The sequence below is a fragment of the Oxyura jamaicensis genome, chromosome 11, assembly GCF_011077185.1.
Source record: "Oxyura jamaicensis isolate SHBP4307 breed ruddy duck chromosome 11, BPBGC_Ojam_1.0, whole genome shotgun sequence".
Taxonomy (NCBI): Eukaryota; Metazoa; Chordata; class Aves; order Anseriformes; family Anatidae; genus Oxyura; species Oxyura jamaicensis.
The window spans coordinates 451,565-471,062 of NC_048903.1; the positions used below are offsets into that span (position 1 = coordinate 451,565).

Sequence of the window (19,498 nt, forward strand, 5' to 3'; positions counted from 1 at the left end):
CCTGCTGTGCCCCAGAAGAGAAAACGTCTAGGTAAGCACAGCTAATTCACAGGATAGCTGGAAGCAGTTCTTGAAAACCAAGAATTTACAGAGTAGGGTCTCTTCCAGCACTAGTGAGAACAGTGAGGTTGGGATATTCCACAAAGCTTGTGCATAACAAAAATATTGTTGGTTCTGACTGGTAGCTCTATAGAAGTCAAATATTTATGTAATAGCAGTCATGCTTAGTGTAAACGTACCAAGAAATGCTATCATTTAATGATTCACTGACCTACATTTCATAGGATCCCATCAGGGCCCTGACTGACCCAGCAGGCTCCACAAGCTCTTGTCCAGTCCCAGACATTGGGGTGCCTGGGCTCAAAACAAGTCCTGATATGGCACAGCTGGGTAACCTGTGATCAAGTGCTACATGAGAGAATATAGTAAGTACTACAGGGAAAAAATAAATAAATAAAAATAGAAGTTATTCTGTGAAGCATTGCACAGTAGGAAGACAACCAAGGTCCTCGAGCTGATTTATTGAGTCCAATCCTATGTACATGTCACAAGACTACGTGTCCTTTCTTTTCCTGTGTCTCTGCAGAAATAAACAGGCCTTTACCATTCCAAAGCCACGCTACTTGGAGCAGCTGGAGTCTTACTTAAGGAAAGAACTGCAATATCTGGACCTGACTAAACGGAACTCCCAGGAACTGAGGTTACAGGTCTGATACAAGATTCTGTTGACTTGAAACAACATTCTGAGATTGGTTATTTAAACTGGTCATCCAAAGGAAAATGGACAGGAAGAGTACGCACCTCTGAGTAGCGTTGAACAAGTGGGTTTGCAGCTCACATTAGAGAACTTGCTCTGAAAACAGTTTATATCTCATGTTGTGGTTTATATATTGGGTTTACATGTTGTTGAGTAGCGTACTTCACATTTTCTGTAACTGTTCCATTTTCAAATCAAAGGCCAAGTAGTCATAAAGATAGTAATCTAAAGTGGGTCTGAAACAATTTACTCACTGAACTCCTGAAGACTCCTGCCCAAACCCATAAAGTGTGTAGGTTTCGAAATTTTCATTGTAAAATTCTCATTCCTGAAGTTAGGTTTCTGCAAGTGACAATTATGGACTCTCTCATCCAGCTCTTGCCTAAGCATAATCAGGATCCTCCAGATTAGTAGTTTCTACTGTGTCTGATCCTGGGGGCTTGTTGTGTTTGAGAACATACCTATTGAAAACCACCACTTCAATTCAAAACACAGAGTAGGAGTTCTGCTGTTTCTGTAATATCCTGCAATTAGAGCATTTACGCAGTGTGGGAAGTTTGAATTGGATTTTCTCTGCATGAATTAATTCAAATTCTCATTCCCAAGGGAATCCTGTAGCTATGAGGAAAGAAGGTGGTATATGGAAGAGAATGGAGAGGAATAGTGACTAATGGCAAGAGAAAACAGAGGTTTCGTAAATGTGCTTATGCTTTGAAAATATTTTTGACTTGTCTTACAAGACATGTTTAATTATGCTTAATAGTGAGGTACACTCAGTGAGAATGTTACCTATCGCTAGTGAAGTCTTCCCAAGACCCAGACACAACATGAGAGTCTGACTGTCCTCTCTGAACAAGATTTACTCTGGTGAGAAGGACGGCATATGCACAGCGAGTGACTCTCTGCCTTGAAGAGCTTATCATTTAAGTAGACAAAATAGGCAACCAAATCAGCAATATGATCTTGTTACGTATCTTTATAATTGTCCATGTTGTAACTTGGGTTCTAGTCAGTTTTATCTGAAGAGCAGCATTTTCGTTTTGGAGCTCTTGACAGACTTGATTAAAGCTTTTCTTCGGCACTAAAATCTCTTCTCTCTATCATGCTGTGGTGTCTATCAGCATTGGAAGTAACTCCACCTCTGCATGACCAATTTGGGACTGTGGACCAAAGATGGAGAGCCAGAATACCATGCAGTAGCAGCATTTTTATGCTTATTCTCACTGTCACGCCGTTTGTGTAAGACAACAACATTCTGAATTCTGAAAAATGTGCCACTATTTGCTCTCTTCCTTCTCTCAGCCCTACAGAGAGATCTTTGAATTCTTCATAGACAACTTCAAGACCTACAAGCCCTTGCTGTCAGCTATAAAGAATGAATATGAAGCTACACTGGGTAAGCTCTTGAGATTTAACTTGGGGGGGGAACACTAATGGAGATGTCTTACACAGCTGATAAGTTCTGTTGAATATATAGAGAGAATAAACAATCTAAAAATATATAGAGAGAAAATAGTTCAGTGGAAGGGATCTACATATATGTCAACTGGTGAAACTATCTTTCTGGCCCATTAGTGGAGTCTTCCCATGGCCAGATATGACATGGGAGTCTATTTCCTTCATACATAACATAGTTGTTTCTTTTTCTGTAATTTATCAAATTTTTAGATGTAGATTTAAGATTTTTATTTATCTTATTTCTTTTTTAATCTCCACTACATAGATAGCTCAGGCAACAGCAATGTCTCAAGGTTTTTCTGGAACAATCATGTTACAGTGGAGTGCATCATGCTAATATATTTGGATGCACTTGTACCGGTAACTTGAAGCTTGAATTACTCCCGAAGCAAGGCAGGGCAGAGAACTGAACTGGCTGTTCCCTGTCCATTCTTAGTGTGCTTTAAACTTCTCTTGGTGTTAAGATGCCACAGTGATACCAGTACTTCGTAAACAATCAGAGGGCTAGAAATAGACTGTAACCAAGAGCTCATTTCACATTAGGCACTGAGCAGCTGTCAAATGTCAACAGTTTTCTACCAGGACAGTCACTTAAAGGACATATACTATTTATCCCAGTACCTGTTACCTGGGCTACCTAATTACTCATTGTAGGCAAAAATCTTTCCTTGCACAGTACACTTCAGTCAGGTAAATGAGTCAGTATTAATCACTACATAAAAACATTTTTTTTAACTATCAGCTTCCTTCCAGAACTCTTTACCAAACATTTATTTGGCTCAGATCCCAGAAAGATTACTTTTGTCTGTGCTGCAGCCTATATTGCACTGCTTTCTGAAGCTTTTTTTTTAAGATATTTAACTATCTTTTGTATTTAAGTGGGATTTTTTTGACTCCTCCATATTGCTTGGATGTGATATTTCTCCCTTTTATTCTTTGAAGTCTCTGGAGATGCAGTAAAATGTATCCTTTATGATAACTTTATTTTTTGAAAGAGACAAAAGCAAGTGTCTTAAGAGCAGAAAGCACAAAAGAGAAAAGGAAGGAAATTGACTAATTGTAGAACTGTTCTCCTAACTATTTATCTTTATTCTTAAGTGATGTATGACTGCTTAACAAAAACAACTTTCTAAAAATCTATGCAAGGTGTCTCTTCTGAGGGCTTCTAACATCAGAAGTTTATATTCTATATGTAATACCTCAGTACAGTGCTTACATACTTAAGGTGAAGCTTTGGAGCTGATGAATGAGAGATTGCTTAAAGAGATGTCTCATCACTCCACCTAGCAAGCATGCTGTATCTACAGCGTTTCAGCTCCTTTTCAAGCAGAACCTAAACCCCCTCTATAACACAGCATTATTTTTCTCAGCCAACTATTATCTTTTTGTCTGAGTGTTTTAACAGCTTTATCTTGCTCTTTTTTCTGCCAGTCATATTCCATGCTAGCTTAGACTGTATGACATCGAAGGTGCTCAACAATTCATCCACTGCTGGTGGGGTTCTCCCTGTAAATCTGCTAGCATTACTGCACATTCCCAGTTCAGTCAGAATAATCTGTTTTTAAAGAAATAAAAAATAAAATCTTATTACTTAATTGTTCTCCTAATAGTGTACTGCTTACACAGTATATTTAGCTGCATCATTTTGGCAGCACAAAGTCTGGAGTAGCATAGCTGGGCACACAGACCAGAGAAAGCAGCAGCCTCTGATGGGAACAGGGATGTGCAGCCTGTACTGGCTGCTTGCAATTATTTGTCTTCTGCCAGAACTGGACGTATGACTGCAGCTGTAGCTCTTTTGGTTGTTAAAGTTGTGCTGAGACAGCACTGAGGCGTTATTGGCATTGTTTCTGGAGTAAATCCACACGAATGTGAAGATTTTGAGCAGTATTTGAGAAGTAGCACTGTGAAGGAGAGCTATCAAATCCCTACAGCTGTTAGCTTAATCTGAGATAAAGATTCTGTTTTGGGAGCTCCTTTAAGAGGAAACGGAGAGATGGGGTAGGTCTTCACAACGTTATCCACAGCTGCATCCATTTCTTGATTAAAATTATACTGAGGTTGCTGTGTCCACAAAGGCTTCGCATCTGCTCCTCTGTGCTGGTAAGACATCCGGGTACATTCAACAATCCTAGACGTGCAATGAGCTGTACCACAGCCTGAATTCTTTCCAAGTGGGAGAATGTCTTTCCTTTCTTGGCATGAGTTATGAGAGGTCATCAGAGCGCTAATGTTCTTAAATGGCACTGGCCAGGATCCCCGCTACAAAATAATCACTTTGGCAGTCAACTGGTTGTGCTCAGTCTAACTTCTGACATACTAGGCAGCTACAATTAAGCATACTGTTGCGCTTAAAGGGGTTTGCTTGTGGTCAGGAGCCACTTGTGAAACATTCAGATTACACCCCAAAACAAGTTTGCTGATGTTTTAACATGGTGTTCTTAGCTCACGCTGAGTACCCAAATAGTACAGTGGCAGAATCCCCATGCTAATGCTCTAATTTTTGCTATCTCTTGGGGAGCTGTCCTAGGACAAGTGAAAGAGTTTTGAAAAACCTTTGGTACAGTTATAGTGCAGGAAGGAAACTCACACCCAAGTATAATAAGAAAAGTAGTTCCTGTTCTTAGATTTATGTATGCATTGTAAGTTTTAAAATACAAGGTTTGTTGCATGGTATTTATACATGAATACTAATATTGGGTTTTATCAAGGAGGAAAAAATCTGCAAATCAGATTATTGCGCATCCACCATCCTGTTCAGAAGAGGGTATTGCTGTGTGTGCCTTATTCAGCAATCAGAACCTTTGCCACAGCCTCATTTGACTCACACCATATCCTGTCTTTAATCATTTTATTCTCCTGGTGGACTTCCATCTAGTCATAAAAACAAGCCTCCACACCAAGGAGATGGTGTCAGATGGAATTCTACCGTGTAACAGTAACTGGGAATTGGGACCCAAGTCAAGTACCATCACTAGTCTCACCGGATGCGTATCTTAAGGAAAATTTTCAAGTCAAAGGGGAAATAGCTGCAAGTGAAAAGTACAAATTACAGCAGAGAAAGCCAGTATGCCCATAAGTTCTTTACTACATGTACTGATGAGAAATGCAAAAGAAGTCAGTGCATTCCTGAATAGAGAGGAGAATGTGCAGATATGTTTGTAAACAAAAGGTTGCACAAGACCGTGAATTTGGAGACAAGAAAGCAGATCAAAGTTTATGAAGAATGTGCCTTCACAAAAGATGGTAAGCTACTAATTACTAGCTGTCTTTAGCTCCATGTGCTGCCTGTGCTTAAACAATGACAACATCCCACCTAGTGAAATGTGAAGTCACCTGTGCTTATTATATTTCATCAAAATTGTAAATACTCAAGAAAACAAAATAGAATACTGTTCATCCTTTGTTTTCCAAACCAGGATAAACATTAACTGAAATCAGAAATCCTTACATAACAATACTTATGAAGTTCATACGCACAGCTAGAAAAATGACAGAATATGATCTCAAACTACACTACTCCCATTCCTTAGGGGCTTACCAGGACAGGTAGTAAAAGCTCTATGTTCTCTGCCACTTCCAACACGTACTGTTTTGGGGTTGAACATACCATCCCAGCTAAGTAAAACTCAGGCTTTGTTGCTCATTGTGAGAACCCACTTCTGCTTTCTTTAGCTCATCAGAAGGAGACAATTCGTGCCCTAGAACCCCTGAAGGCTATGGTCGCAACTGTGTCTGAGGAGTGCTCCCAGCAAATATGGGCACTGCAGGAAAAGGAGAAAGTTGAAATAAATGTGTTAAAGCAAGAGAAACAACATTTGTTAAAGTTTATTGACAACATGAAGGAAGAGAAGAGTTCTCTTCAGACTCAGGTAAATCAGACTATTAGTCAAACATTTCCCAGCTTCAATTAGATGTATTTTATACATCTGATCTTTTGTCTCCCAGCCTCTCATCCTTTCATGTCAGCAGTAGTTCTGGAGCAGGCACTGAGCATCTGGCATACTGGATCTGGTATGATAGTGATACTGGATCTCAGCCAGCTCCAGAGAACATCCTGTTCCCTTGGGATAGGCTGTTCTGCTGCTGTCAGAAGTCTTCACTTGTATCTGTTGTCCCATCTGGTTCTTACAGAGTCACATTTAAAATGGGGAAGAAAATTATAGTACTAGCATTTTAAGTTCTCACGTAAAAGTACAGGTACTCTTACAACATTGTACCTTTAGCATCTTTAAACTTTCATCTTACTACCAGTGAGTTACATTGGCATCTGTTGACAAGATTATTGAAGTCTTTCCAATTTAAATTGTTGGTTTACGCAGGTCTCAAACAGTTTCAGGCACAGAGGTTGAAATAATACTACTGCTAGAGAGCAACACGAGCAGGACTGCTCCACGAGGAAGGATGAGCCAGGAGCTGAGCATGATTTTCAGTGTAGTCAGAGCCACGACCCACCAGGGCAGTCTCAGAGCACCTGAGCAGGGGGCTGCTAAGTCTTCATCAACAGTTCCAGATGAGGCAGTTAACCCCAGGATCCAGCCATGGGTGGGGGGAAAGTAAAAGACCATGTCAATTCATTCATTCCCTATGTAGCACATAAGGTAGGCATCAGCAGTGGCAGGATGTGATCTTGTAATGAAATGCACATCATGGGAATTAACTATAATTTTACACATAATCCCAGTCCAGAGTTAGAGATTTCTGGTAGTTCTGCCTTTGGGAAGAGTAGCAGCTTTTTTTTTCCCCATGTGACCAGCAACAGAATATGTTACTGGGAGGTTTTTCTAGATAAAGGTTTACAACAGAGAAATGGTGTAACCCAGAGCATGAAACGTATGTAATTCACTTTATAGAAGGCTAAACATAGATGGAGCACTCTTCTACACACTTCTTCAGAGTTTGAATTCTGTCATATTTCCATCAGGTCATCCTTTTCTATAGTGTTATCTCTTGCCCACTCCCCTGCTCCATTTTTTTCCCCACTTTGCATCCCTCATGCCACTCTCTGCTCCTTCGGTTCTGTTCTGTGCTCCTGATCAGCTCAAGCCTCTGTTTCCTGCAGGTGGAGCATCTGCAGACAAGCGTAGCTGAGGAATATACTCGGTACCTCAATGAGTATGGTGCCCGCAAACTGCTTCTAGCAAAACTGAATGATATGCATAACGAACAGCTGAACGTGAAGCAGCACCAAACCCAAGGTAGGGAAAGTGGATCTCCATAAGAACCTGTCCTGCCCAGAGACCCAGGTGCATACCCATGGTTACAGCGTTGCGTTTCTCTGCAATATCATCAGATATGCTTTGATTCTTACAGTAAGCTAGACAGATTCATAGACAAAGTACCCATAAACATGTAGGCAGGGATGTACCTCCTAATAGTCTGACCTGATTCAATTAGCTGTTACTTGTATACTTGTATGCTCTTGCTTAGCATAACGGGTAAACTGAAGGCAGGAGCTGCCCAGTGCAAAGGTTCTCTAATTCAGCTTTTGTGGTCACTTTGTAAGGTTGTGTGATCTAGGGGCTCAGTAGATGATATAGAAAACTATGACTGCAATTTTACTGCCATGAGTTTTCATCAATGGCTGTTGTTCAAAGATGTCAAGGGTGAAGATGTGGTGAAGTTAACTTTGGCATTAAAGATAGCTCGGCAGGACCTCACAAAAGCCCAGGTGAAGCTGAATGCAATGATAGCAGACTATGGAGATGTTGTCCCCCGGAGAGAGTTTGAATCACTGGAGAAAAAATACTCTGATTTACAACAGGAGGTGAGCATAAGCTCCTAATTTTCAAACTGTACCATACGAACGCAAACATATTGATGCTTAAGGATTCAGGTTGGGATAGGGATTCCATAAACCCAGAGCTCCCGTATAGGCACATCTTTGTGGCTTGTACATTAAATACATAAAAAGCCACTGTTTTCTAATCCCCTAAAGCTCACAGTCTTTTGGTACCACAGACTATCTGAACACTCAAAATCAGTACACAGTCACAAAGACTTAACACCAGTTTTAACTGAATTAACACCATAAAAGCAGTAACAGCCAAAAGACCACCAAAAGCCTGCAGATCACAGCTTGGGAAATACTGTTTGAAATCATCATATATATACATAAATTAACTAGGTTCATTTCACATACATGGCACAGTTTTGTCCAAACCACAGCTAAGTGAAACTACCACTGAGCTGGCCTATGAATGAATATTTATCTAGCTGGGTTTTTGCCTTTCCCAATAGTATTAAATGGTTTCTTTACCCTACTGCAATGCGAGGGTCATCAACCCCACCACAGAGCTGATCAATGCAATTTCCAGCTGTGATAGAAGTGTGTGAGGTTCCTCATGTTGCATCTGTTTGCTGCCTTTTCAGAATAAAGGTTTGACTGCTTAGCTTACACATCTTGCACCTCCACATAAGCAATGCTATGTTGGACAGCAAAGGGATATGGCAACACCAGTGACTAGGATAGGGTCTGCTTCCAACCCTGCAGTGGCAGAAGTTTTTGGAAATGGTAGCAAGAAAATATAATAATTTTTCATCCCATCTAGAAGCAATTAGCCAGGGATTGCTCTCCATAAATCCGTGGACTACGCTGACTGTTCACCTGATCTGTCTGATCACAGAAAAATCCTGTTGCTGTGGTGAGTTTGTTAAAATCCTTCTTTCTGTGTGCTTTAGATGGAGACTCTAAAGAAGGATTTTGGTCAGCTCCACAAGGAATATCAAACACTGCTGGAAATTCAGAGAGAGACCGCAGAAGAGCGAGACAACTTCTTCACTGAACTCCAGCAAGCTCAGCGCAGTTGCACACCCCGGCCAAGCTGGGCAAAGTGTTCAGGTGCCACCTGTATTCAGCTCATCTTTAACCTCTTTGCTATGGTATATTTCTTACCTGCAACATCCCATTTTCTCCTAGGCTTTTAGTGAAGCAGCCTGAGAGAGAGGGAGAGAGAGGAGCTTGTAGGGTATTCCATTTTGCCTTAGATATCGTAGGAGACAAACTGGATGTCTAGAGATCTGTATCTATTGTAATGCTCCTCATGGATTCACACAAGACCTGTGCCTATGCATACTTTCTCCTCTTGTAGCAGCTCAGGGTCTTTTTGCTCTTGCAGAAGTGATTCCTGGTGGAGCTGACCGGTGGGGCTGTCTGGCTGAGGGGAAGACCAGCGATCAGCTAGTGGATGTGCTTCTGGAAGAAATAGGAACAAGACTGCTAAAAGAGATTAATGTCTTCCCTGGATGGGTATGTGCAAGCTTTCTCCTCTGCTTGTTTCCACTGAGATTAATTAGTAATACATATCCTTTAGGAAAGTGGCAGAATTGCTTTTGTGGCTGGACTTAGTGCCTTCAATGCTCACCTTCCCATTAGTGTAACCATAGAAAAATTTAAAGCTGGGGAAACTCACTTACAATAGAAAAGCTGAACTTGAGAGTGAGCATGTTGAAGACAGCTGAAGTAGCCACACATTGCAGCAGTGCTACATGAATCATCAGACATTCAGGTACTACTAGTGGGCTAGAGCCCCTTAGTAATTCTCTACTATGTAGCTGAATCAAATTAACATCTCACCGTCTGCAAATACGTTACAGTAGTGATCAGGTATACTCAAAGCTGCCTGGACACAACATGTCAATGTTCTGTCCAGTTGTGTAAATCAAAAATCACTCGTGAACTAAGTTCTAAGTAGTGTAACTGGGGAACAGGCAATGTGGCTAGTGCAGGCCCCACATTAAGCAGGTCCACCCTGGAGCAGTTGAGACACGCTGCAGAGATGCTGTCGTATAGTACTGGGAATGAGAGCCACACAAATGGCTCTTTTTAATGGCTTTAGACACTAAGAACATGGCTCTGGCTGCCAGTGCGGGGAATGCCTTATCTCTCTGTTTCTTTTCCATTACTTAGGGCAAAGGCGACAAGGTTCCTGTATACCTCAGACATGAAGGTGAAGTCAAGAACAAAAAGCTGACTAAGAAGGATGTGGTGAACATCCTGAAAGACATCTGGAAAGAGAAAATTGCACTAGAACAACAGGTTTGTCAGATGTTCTTTCTTTGTAAACAGCATTTGCTGTGACAGCCCAATTGGAAGATTTTGGGAAGCCAGGGTCTTACCCATGTCCTGCCTAGGGTTTCATCTGCATAAAGCATTTTAAGAACAGCCTCAGCTGGTAATAACCCTGCGGCCTGACAGGCCTCCTCACGGATCTGACTCATTAATTATGACATTGTCACATGGATAGCTGGACCAGCTCCATCCTATGCCTAAAAGGCTTCTTCTGCAGTTCCTGCTCCAGGGACAGCTGAGTACTTGTGGTGTAGCTCATGCCTAGTCACCACTGAAATTCAGAAACATTCAGGAGACCAAAAGTCAGCACCGGTTGCTTTGATGTACAGGGCTGAAAACTACAGTGGCCCAACAGCTGTTGCAAGAGCAGCTGAGGTGTCCCTGAAGAAGCCACAAGGCAGGGTGCCCAGGGGAGGAAGCACTGCAGCCACCCTGAGCTAAATCAGCCATGCTTTTGAGTCTGAAACCTTATCAGTTGGTCTACCAACTGCTGCTATTCTGGGATGTGATGATAGCATCCTGGGCTAGAGAGCACCGTGACCATGCAGTGTTCTGTTCTTAGGTAATGGACGCATTAGTAAAATCTGTGCAGCCAAAGCATGGCCAGGTTTTTTTTGTTTTGTTTTGTTTTGTATGGGTGGGGAGAGGTAGTTGATTCTAACCCATGCCAAACCATTATTAAGATCTATAGGGTTTTGTGCCCATGCCAGAGAACAAGTGGCGCTGCCAGAAAAAAAAATGAGGAAGAAAGGACTGAGAAATCACTTTTATCATTAAACAAATGACTATGAAAGTGCTTTGGTTTTGTTACACACACACAAATACTTCCCTCTTCTTTGGCCAGGGTGGGTTAGGAGTGCAGGTGGAGGCCAGCGAGGTGAGGTGTGTTCTCAGCCAAGACAGACATTTGGCTGCCTGCCTGGAGAGATCAAGACTCAGCAACAGAAGCAAAGTAGCTGTTTAAGTTCTTTCTGTGTTAGGAACAAGTATAATACCCTCTCCCCAGATATCGGACAAACCCTATTACTGTGCCTCAGTTATATGAGAGCAACCTTGAGAGGCAGAGCCACTTAACAGGTTCCTTCTCTTGAGCCAGAAGCCTAAAAATATCTCTGTTTAATGTTTTCTATAGCAGCTGTCTTTTTACTTTCAGCTTGGTTTCCTGGGGAAATAGGGATGTTGCAATCACTGTCTGGCTTTACTTCTCTTCAACAACCACTCCAGGTCTGAACCCACAAGCCAAGCTCAGCTAAATCTGACAGCTAACTCTATAGCAAGTTCCTACGTAATTCACAACAATAGGCAGGAGAAAAGAGACTTCATCAGTATTCTCAGCAACAGAAGAGCTTCACTGTAACTTCTATGTTCAGGCTGTAGAGAACAAACCTAGCAGAAATGTTCTGAATGACCTAATATTGGGGAAGACTCCAGCCAGCACTAGCCCTGTTAGCAGAGGTCCACAAAAGACACAACTACATGCAAACAGCTGGAATCAAACTGGCAAATTTGATTTAGCTCTGTTGCTTATGGGAGTTGCTTGCTTGTTATCCACAGACAGGGAAGAGACCTGTTCTTCCCGAGTTCTTTCTCAGCTACCTCCAGAAGAAGTATGGAGACACCTCTGCCATGGAATGGTCTTACACCCTGTATGAGAACATGCGACTCTGTCCATCAAACCACGTCATGAGCTCATTCTACGACATACTCACGGGGAAGGTAGGCAACCTGCAGCCCAGTGCTGCACCTCTGCCCAGACATCCTGCTGTGACAGACAGGGGAAGTATTCCTCTGCAAAGCAGCTTCACCACCCACTCACACCCCAGGAAGCTGCACTTCCTCATGACAACAAAACTCAACACTAAAACATTACAGATGGGAATTCTGTGTGAAACGTGGCAGGCTATTGTTACTCTCAACTGAGCTCTAGAAAACCCCATTTCTTCCAAATGCTTTAGTCACAGCATAACTACTCTCTGATGAGGGGCTCCTGTTTGCAACTTACATACACATTTTTCTCCATAGGCCTTTTCTGAAAGAACTCACGATCTGTCCCTATGCACTTTTGTGAAGATCACGACAGTCACTAAACTGCAGCATCACGCAAGCCCTGGCAACATTGCTACTGCTTCCCAGCACTGCATCAGTACTGGAGAGCTCTAGCCACACAGGCCTTGACTGTCCAGCTCCTGTATCATGAAGACATGTAGCTCCCCCAAGTCCTCTTCAGGTGCTGCAGCTGCTCCTCCCACCCTGGGGAAATCTTATGGTGGCCCTACTTATGTTTTTCTTGGAAATGGAAAAGTGGCTGGGACAATGTGCAACCACCAAAGCAGGGAAACAGCAGCCATTCTGGGAAACCAGGCTGTGCATCTGCAGGTTTAGCAGCTGCTGTGAGGTGTGCTGGGGTAAGCCTCGGCCTTGGGCCCCCATCATCAGAACCATTCTCACCCTTCGCCCTCAGAGCTCCTGCACATGACTGTATTCGAACTGCTTTGGGGCAAGTTGTTCAACAAGGAGCCCTTGCGAACAGCGACCTGCAAGCCACAGTGTTGCTTGCTTAATTATTTACAAATCACTAAACGCTCCTCAGGTAGAATTTTTTAGAAGCGAGTGCAGTCCTTTTGCAGTTTTGCTTCCCTCTTGAAAGTAGTCCAAGGGACAACAGATAAGGCAGTCACTGATCTGTGAACCTTCCCTGTTTCACAGGTAGGTGAAGAACAATACCATATCCAGAATCAGCTGATTTCAAACCTGCAAAAGGAGCTGGCTGCCTGCGACAGCTCAAACAGTGGATCCCTGACCAGCGAGCAGTTCAGGCAAGAGGATGACCATTGCCCACTGAGCTCTGCCCAATATGTGGTGCACGCTGGATGTTGTGATATGCTGAGTGTGTCTGCTTTGTTTATCTGTCAGTACAGCCAGGGAAGCAGTTTTTCTCTTTAAAATTCTTGTGAGGACAGCTGTAGCAAGTCTGTACTTGTTAACTTCTGTGGTAGGTTTAGAATAACGTGAACACCGCAGGTTTGGAATAGCGAATCTGGAGATACCTGAGAATAGATGTGGGGCACTTTACACATGCAGAAAGACAGGCTGGTAGCACCTGCCCCCTGCGAGGCTCCCTGGGGAGCTGTTTGAGAAGTTTCAGAACCCTACACCACGCTGCCATGAGCTCCCAGGACAGGTCACAGAGCATTTCTGTGAATATTGCTACAGGTGCAGGATGTGTCAGTCTTCTCTCGGTTGATCAGTCATGTGCTTTTTTAGGCAATAGCATTTTTAAGCAAAAGCATTTCTTTGGGCTATGGCACAGAAAAGCAGCAGCAGCCATTTCCAGCACTTCAGCTGGGAACACAGCTCCAGTACAGACACGCTAGCTACCAGCTAACTGACGCTCCATTGCGTTCATAGTTTCCCCAATGGCTGAGCATCCAACGTTCACCTGCAGCCTAAGCTCTGATGAAAACTATGCCCTTGTTTTGTTACCTGAAGGTGCATATACTTCAGGAAATGTGTGTCCTCTTCAAAGCAATTAATTTTTGAAGATTTGGCCCATCAAATACAGTATACTCTTGTAGCCTAAAACACTGCCAGCCATACTGGCACTCGTTAACTGCTCATACTGTAACAGCATATGGTGTTGCCTGTCTCCATACAGGATGGCTATGAGGGAAGCTTTTCCCCTGAAAAGACAAGATTCAATCCAAGAACTCATTGATGCAAGCAGGTACAAGCTAGACTGCACTGAAGAACTCATTGACTACAAATCCTTATTCAAAGAAGTAAGCTGATGTTATCTATGTTTTCCTTTTGAGTCAGATTTAAACAGGGAACTTAAAATCAGATCTGTCAGGCTAACTAGGTTTATCAGACTACCATAGCCTGCAGTGCTCACCACAGGCTGTAACACCTTAAAGCCAGCTGCAGACAACTGCAGGTATCTGCAGTGCAAGTTTGTGCCTTTCCTGTGATAGGAGTTTTTCCATATTTTCTCTTTATACTTTTCACATGAAAATTCCATTTCTAGGAAAGCTGAGTTATTTTAGCATACGATGGGGAATGGCTCCTACCCAGACTGGGAAGAACGCATTTTTAGTACTAACATGCCTGTAACTTCCTTCAGGATGAAGAGGGGAACCCTGAACCTTTTGTTGCAAAGATCAGGAGTCAGTACGTCCGTGAGAAGCTCCGTGAGAAGCAGGAGTATCTGAGAGAGCTGAGGAACAACCTAGGAGATTTAATGTAAGTATAAAGGGAACCGGCTGATGGGGACAATAGATCAGGACAGCATGTGCAAAGGGAACCCCCCAGTGGACACAAGTGTGTGGCTACTCCAGGGGCTATTATAAGGTCCCAGTTGTAAATACTGTGGTAGATGTGAAAACCTGGCTAAGACATGCTGCAGAAAATGCTGCACAGTGTCAGTCTGTGACCCAGAGGACTCACAGTTCATTGCCCGATTGGATGGGGTGAGCAAGGTAAGCGGATGTAGGCAATGGAATCAGACTGGGACCCCTGCTCAGCCAGAATACTTTTCAGGAGGTTACTGCATTGCTGAACTAAGTAGCACTCCCAGCTTGCTTCAGCCTAGGTAAGTCCCCTACTAGGGCTTGTTCCCTGCCTCCACCTGAAGATGCGGAGGGTGACTAAGGGTGAGAAACCTAACAAGGTGAGAGTGACCAGGCTCACTGGGAGCAGCAAGAGGAGAGCACAAGGCAAAGAGGCAGGACAGACACAGCCTGTAAGGAATATGGCAGACTGAGAAGATTGCTTCAGTAATTGAAGTCTGTCTGCTGGCATTCTTCAGCTCTCCAAAAACTGCAGTAAAATCCTGTATGTCCTCAGAGACTGCTTCTGAGGAATGAGAAAAACAAGCAGGACTGACAGCTGCAGACTTGAAGGTGAAAATTGGATAAATAATTCCACCTGAAAACAAGACAAGCAACATGTAGTTTCTGCTTAGAGAAGTCTTGTGCCAGGCACCAATCAGAGGATAACACTGAAAGCAAGTCAGATGCCCAGGAAGTTAGGTACTCACAAAGGTGGGCACTGGATTAGCAAGGGAAAATGTAGCTATGTAACAAAGGGCATCATAAAGCACAACAGAACAGAATTAAATTCTTCCCAGGTTATCAGAAATCTAACTTTTCCTAACTTCTTTTCAGTTTGATATTTAGTACTTAACTTTATTACATGCATATTAAAAAACTACTAGTGGAAGCAGAGATAATATCAAAAGGTCTCTCTGCTCTGCATTTCAAGCAAAGTGGATTCTCACTGTGGCACAAATACATAAATATTCCTTTCACATGCCACAGCATGGCAAATGACCAAATTGTTCTTTGAACAGAGAGGTGAATGCAGAAGATCTGAAGGCAGCCTTCTGCACGATTGATCCCGATATTGACGATCAGACGCTAAATACCTACGTTGGCCTGGCTTATCAAGTTGGAAGAGAACAGACTGACCAAGAAGTTGTGCCCGTGGACACTGCACTGGAGAGACTACTCGCTGGAGATGTGAGACGAGTAGGGCCTGCAGCCAGGGAAGAAAGCAAGACAGACTGGGTAGAAGAGTAAGGAGACTTCCAGTATAAATAAATAGCCTGTTTGACCTTCAGTTTTTGATACAAAGCTGAGTGTCAAAGTTACTGCATTAAATACCTCTTCCTGTGTATGTAGAGAGACACCTAATAACAGACAGCTGAGATTAGAGATAAGATAGTTTGAACTATCAGATGCACTTTCAGCTTAAGCAGCAAAGCCCTCCAGTACAGTTTCTCAGCCTATGCAGTCATTTCAGCCCAGCAAGACTCACGGGTAGAAGCAGCCTGATCCCCACACAGAACTGACATCCTCAGGGCGCTGGGGCACCGCTGGGTGTTGGGCTCTTTTGTTGATGATGCAGTGACTGCGCTCCAACAGTCATTACTTGAACCTGTGACCTTCTATCAAACTCAAGGCTACAACGTGGCTGCTTCAGGGTTTTTGCAAGATAGGCCTTATGGTTGGTTCTTTGGCTCAGAGAAGGGTTTCAAAGATACATTTGCAGAGTAAGGTGCCATCAACACAATCCCTGGGCAAGTGAGAGGCAAGTTCAACCCAACCAGGTTTGCTGTGATATCTTTCCCCAAGCAGATTTTTATCCTGATGTAGCTGCTGTTCTCCTGGATGAAGTCACTTTGAAAGAAGTTCAAGTGATGCCTCAAGAGTAGGTTTAATCAACTCTGAGCTGAAAAAATAATCCCAGTACGGAAACATTGAAATCTGCTGCTTCCTTCAAGGAAGATACCACATGAATTTTGGTAACTGTCTTTCCAACCACTGACATCAATTAATCTTTCCTGTTCATTAGTGCCCTCCCTCTCCAGTGAGGGGAATAATACAGGTTCTTGAAACTAAAACCCCGTTGGAAAGAGCTCTGCTACCTAAATTGCTGAATAAGTGGAGCAAACAAACTCAAGCCCATTATTCTCATAATTTGAAAAGTAAGAAAGGGTAAAGCTGAATTCAGAAAATGCCTTCCTAACAAAGTGCTAGTTTCATGAGCATTTGCAAAGGGATTCCTGCAAATACCGATGGCATTTGTAAACTGGAAAGGTATCACAGCCTGCATGACAAAGTAAGTACCACTGGGTCTATCACGTCCCTGGGATTTCTGCCTTGAATACTGAATTTGGTGCTATGTACTTCCAACCCAAACTGCAAAATACCCAAAACAGAACTATAGAAGTACTGAAAAGGGAAATGCGTCATCTAGCTGGAAATCAAATGCCCTAACTGCACGTCTCTAGGAGTATACTTAAAAGAGTTGCTGTAACATGAAAAAATTCAGTGCATCTAAAAAGAGCAGGGAATTTAAACACAGAAGATAAGTTTGGTAGATGAACATCAAATTTGCAAAGTTCCTCAAGAAAGCAGCTAATAGGGAGGCAGAGAAAGCACTGGGCTACAGAGAGCAAGAATCGCTTGTTTTGCTTTACCCAAGGACTTTAGATTCCAAAAAGTTAAATAGGTGGTCCTGTAACCAGCAGTTCTTTCTTTTGTCCTTCCAGTTACGTTGTTAGCACATGAAAGATGGCAATCCATCCCTAGAAGTCTTGAGTTTAGTTAACTAGAACAACAGAACGCTTCTCAGCAGAAGAGAGAGAACAGATAGGGAATCTTACCTCTTCTTTTTACCACAGGAACCAGCAGCTTCCTGGGAGGTTCTCTCTATTCTCTCCTTAATTGCTCTTAGGACAACAGGGTTCTTGCATGTTTCAGCAACAGAGAAAAAAGAAGCTGGAAACTTCATTAATATTTCAGATCAAAATGTTCAAACTCTGGCATGCAAACCCCCAGCACACACTAGAAAAGTCACATAATGGCAGAAAATGAATTTTAAAAGGTACTAATTTTGTAATATGTCAGTTAAGACAAAGCTGTTTCCTTGTGACTAGTGAAAAAAATCCCCACCTTCGCTATGTTAATGGAATTACTTTATACAAATAAAACAACTTGAAAATGACTGACCTTTGTGTCAGTACTGCCTGTCAAAAAAAGACAGGAACTATAATGGGCCTTCATTTCCTTTAGTGTTGTGCAAAGCTTGTCGAACTTGCAAACGCTGCTGCCAAGAGCTGGGTTGGATTTCCAGGAGCCCTATTAATGGTACCGTTTGGATCTCCAGTTTCAGACACCTGGGAAGCTACTCTGCACTTTTCAGGAAGTAAGTCCTCTTCATGGATCTAATAAGAGGGAAAACAGTTCCTAGTAATTCTAGAACATTTCTACAACACAAGGAAAGCAGAGGGAAAAAAAAAACACAAAGGCTGTTACTCCACTCCACTTCTTCAGTCTAGACATACTCAGCATATTGGAGAGAGACCAGTGGGACAATGTTTGACTGACCCCAGCTGGCAGTGCTGACTGCTCAGCTCCACTCCATCCAACTTAAGGATACTGCAAAGCATTACCCTTCCTCACAGACAACTAAACATTAATCAATTTAAATACTCAAGTTTTTAAGTCAAATTAAACTATTTACAAGCTCAAGTTTCCAAGTCCAAGACAGAGCAGCTAATAATTAAGGGGAAAAACTATCATTTTTTTTCTCTGAAAATAAATAAGCACTTTAAGCATCTTACCTTGGGAATTGCAGACTAGCTAAATAAACGTAAGGCATATTAGTATGTAAAACACGAAAAATGATGTTTATTCCTCTGAAAATTGAATGCACAACAAGGGTCATTCTTTCCCAGCTTGTGAATTGTTTTTAGAAAGCCATCATTCTTTGCACCTTAAAAATCCTCTGATGTGGCTGACCTCATTCCTGCTGTGGTTTAGGTTCACAGTAAGCAGTAAAATCATATGCAAGGATTTCATTTCTATCGTCTTCCTACATGTTTGGCAACATTCACTACCGAGCAGCACTGATCAGCTGCTCTGTGTAGCAATCAACAAACTGCAAAACCACTGGTAAAGCCAGGTGGCATTGGCTCACCCCGCGAGTAAAACAGCACAAACCACATGGGTGCGTCAAGCACGCGGAGATACATTTGCACTTGTTAGTTATTTAATAAAGCCACTGCTTGGATCTTGCTGCTTTGGATGGTGACGTGGGAGAGCACACCAACAGGCTGACCGCAAACTGCAGCTGCAGCTCAGAGAGCTGGGCTTTGCTTCACACACCAGGCTCTGGCGCTGCCTGCCTCCACCATGCCTGGGACCAGAGCAGCGACTTCCCAGATGCATTTCCGTACATAAATTCAGTTTAAACCTTGAGGGTTGGAGTGCCACCGTTCCAGCAGGGTTCCAGCAATTACAACATTGAGCTAACTCTTAGAGAAGAGAGGTGACTGATTATTTTTGGCTGCTGGAAGAATTCCGTGCTGCAAGAAACATGAAGTTTGAGGACAGCACCAAGGCTGGCATCGGAAAACACCCGCAGAAGCGCAGCCTTCAGCTCTGAGCATGTGTTTGAAACAAACAAGTGCCCAAATACATGGTGTGCTGGCTGAGCCATAGCTGGCTGACAGCCACCCAGCTGCTTGCTCACTTCTTCAACAGGACAAGACCTGGGCAAAGATAATGACAGGGAGATCATTTAGCAATTGCCATCATGGGCAAAACAGACTCTGTTTGGGGAAGATTAAATTAATTTATTGCTAATTAAAATAGGACATTGAGAAATAGACAAAACTACAAACACCTTCCCCCTACTCCCTTCTTCCA

At 42.8% G+C, this 19,498-nt stretch overlaps 1 protein-coding gene across 1 annotated transcript; it reads left to right on the forward strand.

The window, feature by feature from the left end:
• The first annotated feature begins 664 nt into the window (after positions 1-664).
• On the forward strand, positions 665-17,792 carry TSNAXIP1 (translin associated factor X interacting protein 1). Its single transcript, XM_035337028.1, has 12 exons — positions 665-707; positions 2,060-2,153; positions 7,278-7,413; positions 7,813-7,982; positions 8,897-9,056; positions 9,334-9,464; positions 10,125-10,253; positions 11,841-12,002; positions 12,993-13,102; positions 13,942-14,065; positions 14,407-14,525; positions 15,634-17,792. Exons 2-12 carry the CDS (start codon positions 2,133-2,135, stop codon positions 15,860-15,862), a joined length of 1,491 nt encoding a protein of 496 aa, XP_035192919.1. The 5' UTR covers positions 665-707; positions 2,060-2,132; the 3' UTR covers positions 15,863-17,792.
• Positions 17,793-19,498: the final 1,706 nt, after the last annotated feature.

Excerpts from the sequence above, each read along its gene's own strand:
- TSNAXIP1 (XM_035337028.1), top strand. The coding sequence starts at position 2,133 with ATGAATATGAAGCTACACTGG. Across the intron at positions 7,983-8,896 it reads ACTCTGATTTACAACAGGAG|ATGGAGACTCTAAAGAAGGA; the intron begins GTGAGCATAAGC and ends TGTGTGCTTTAG. Across the intron at positions 10,254-11,840 it reads AAATTGCACTAGAACAACAG|ACAGGGAAGAGACCTGTTCT; the intron begins GTTTGTCAGATG and ends TGTTATCCACAG.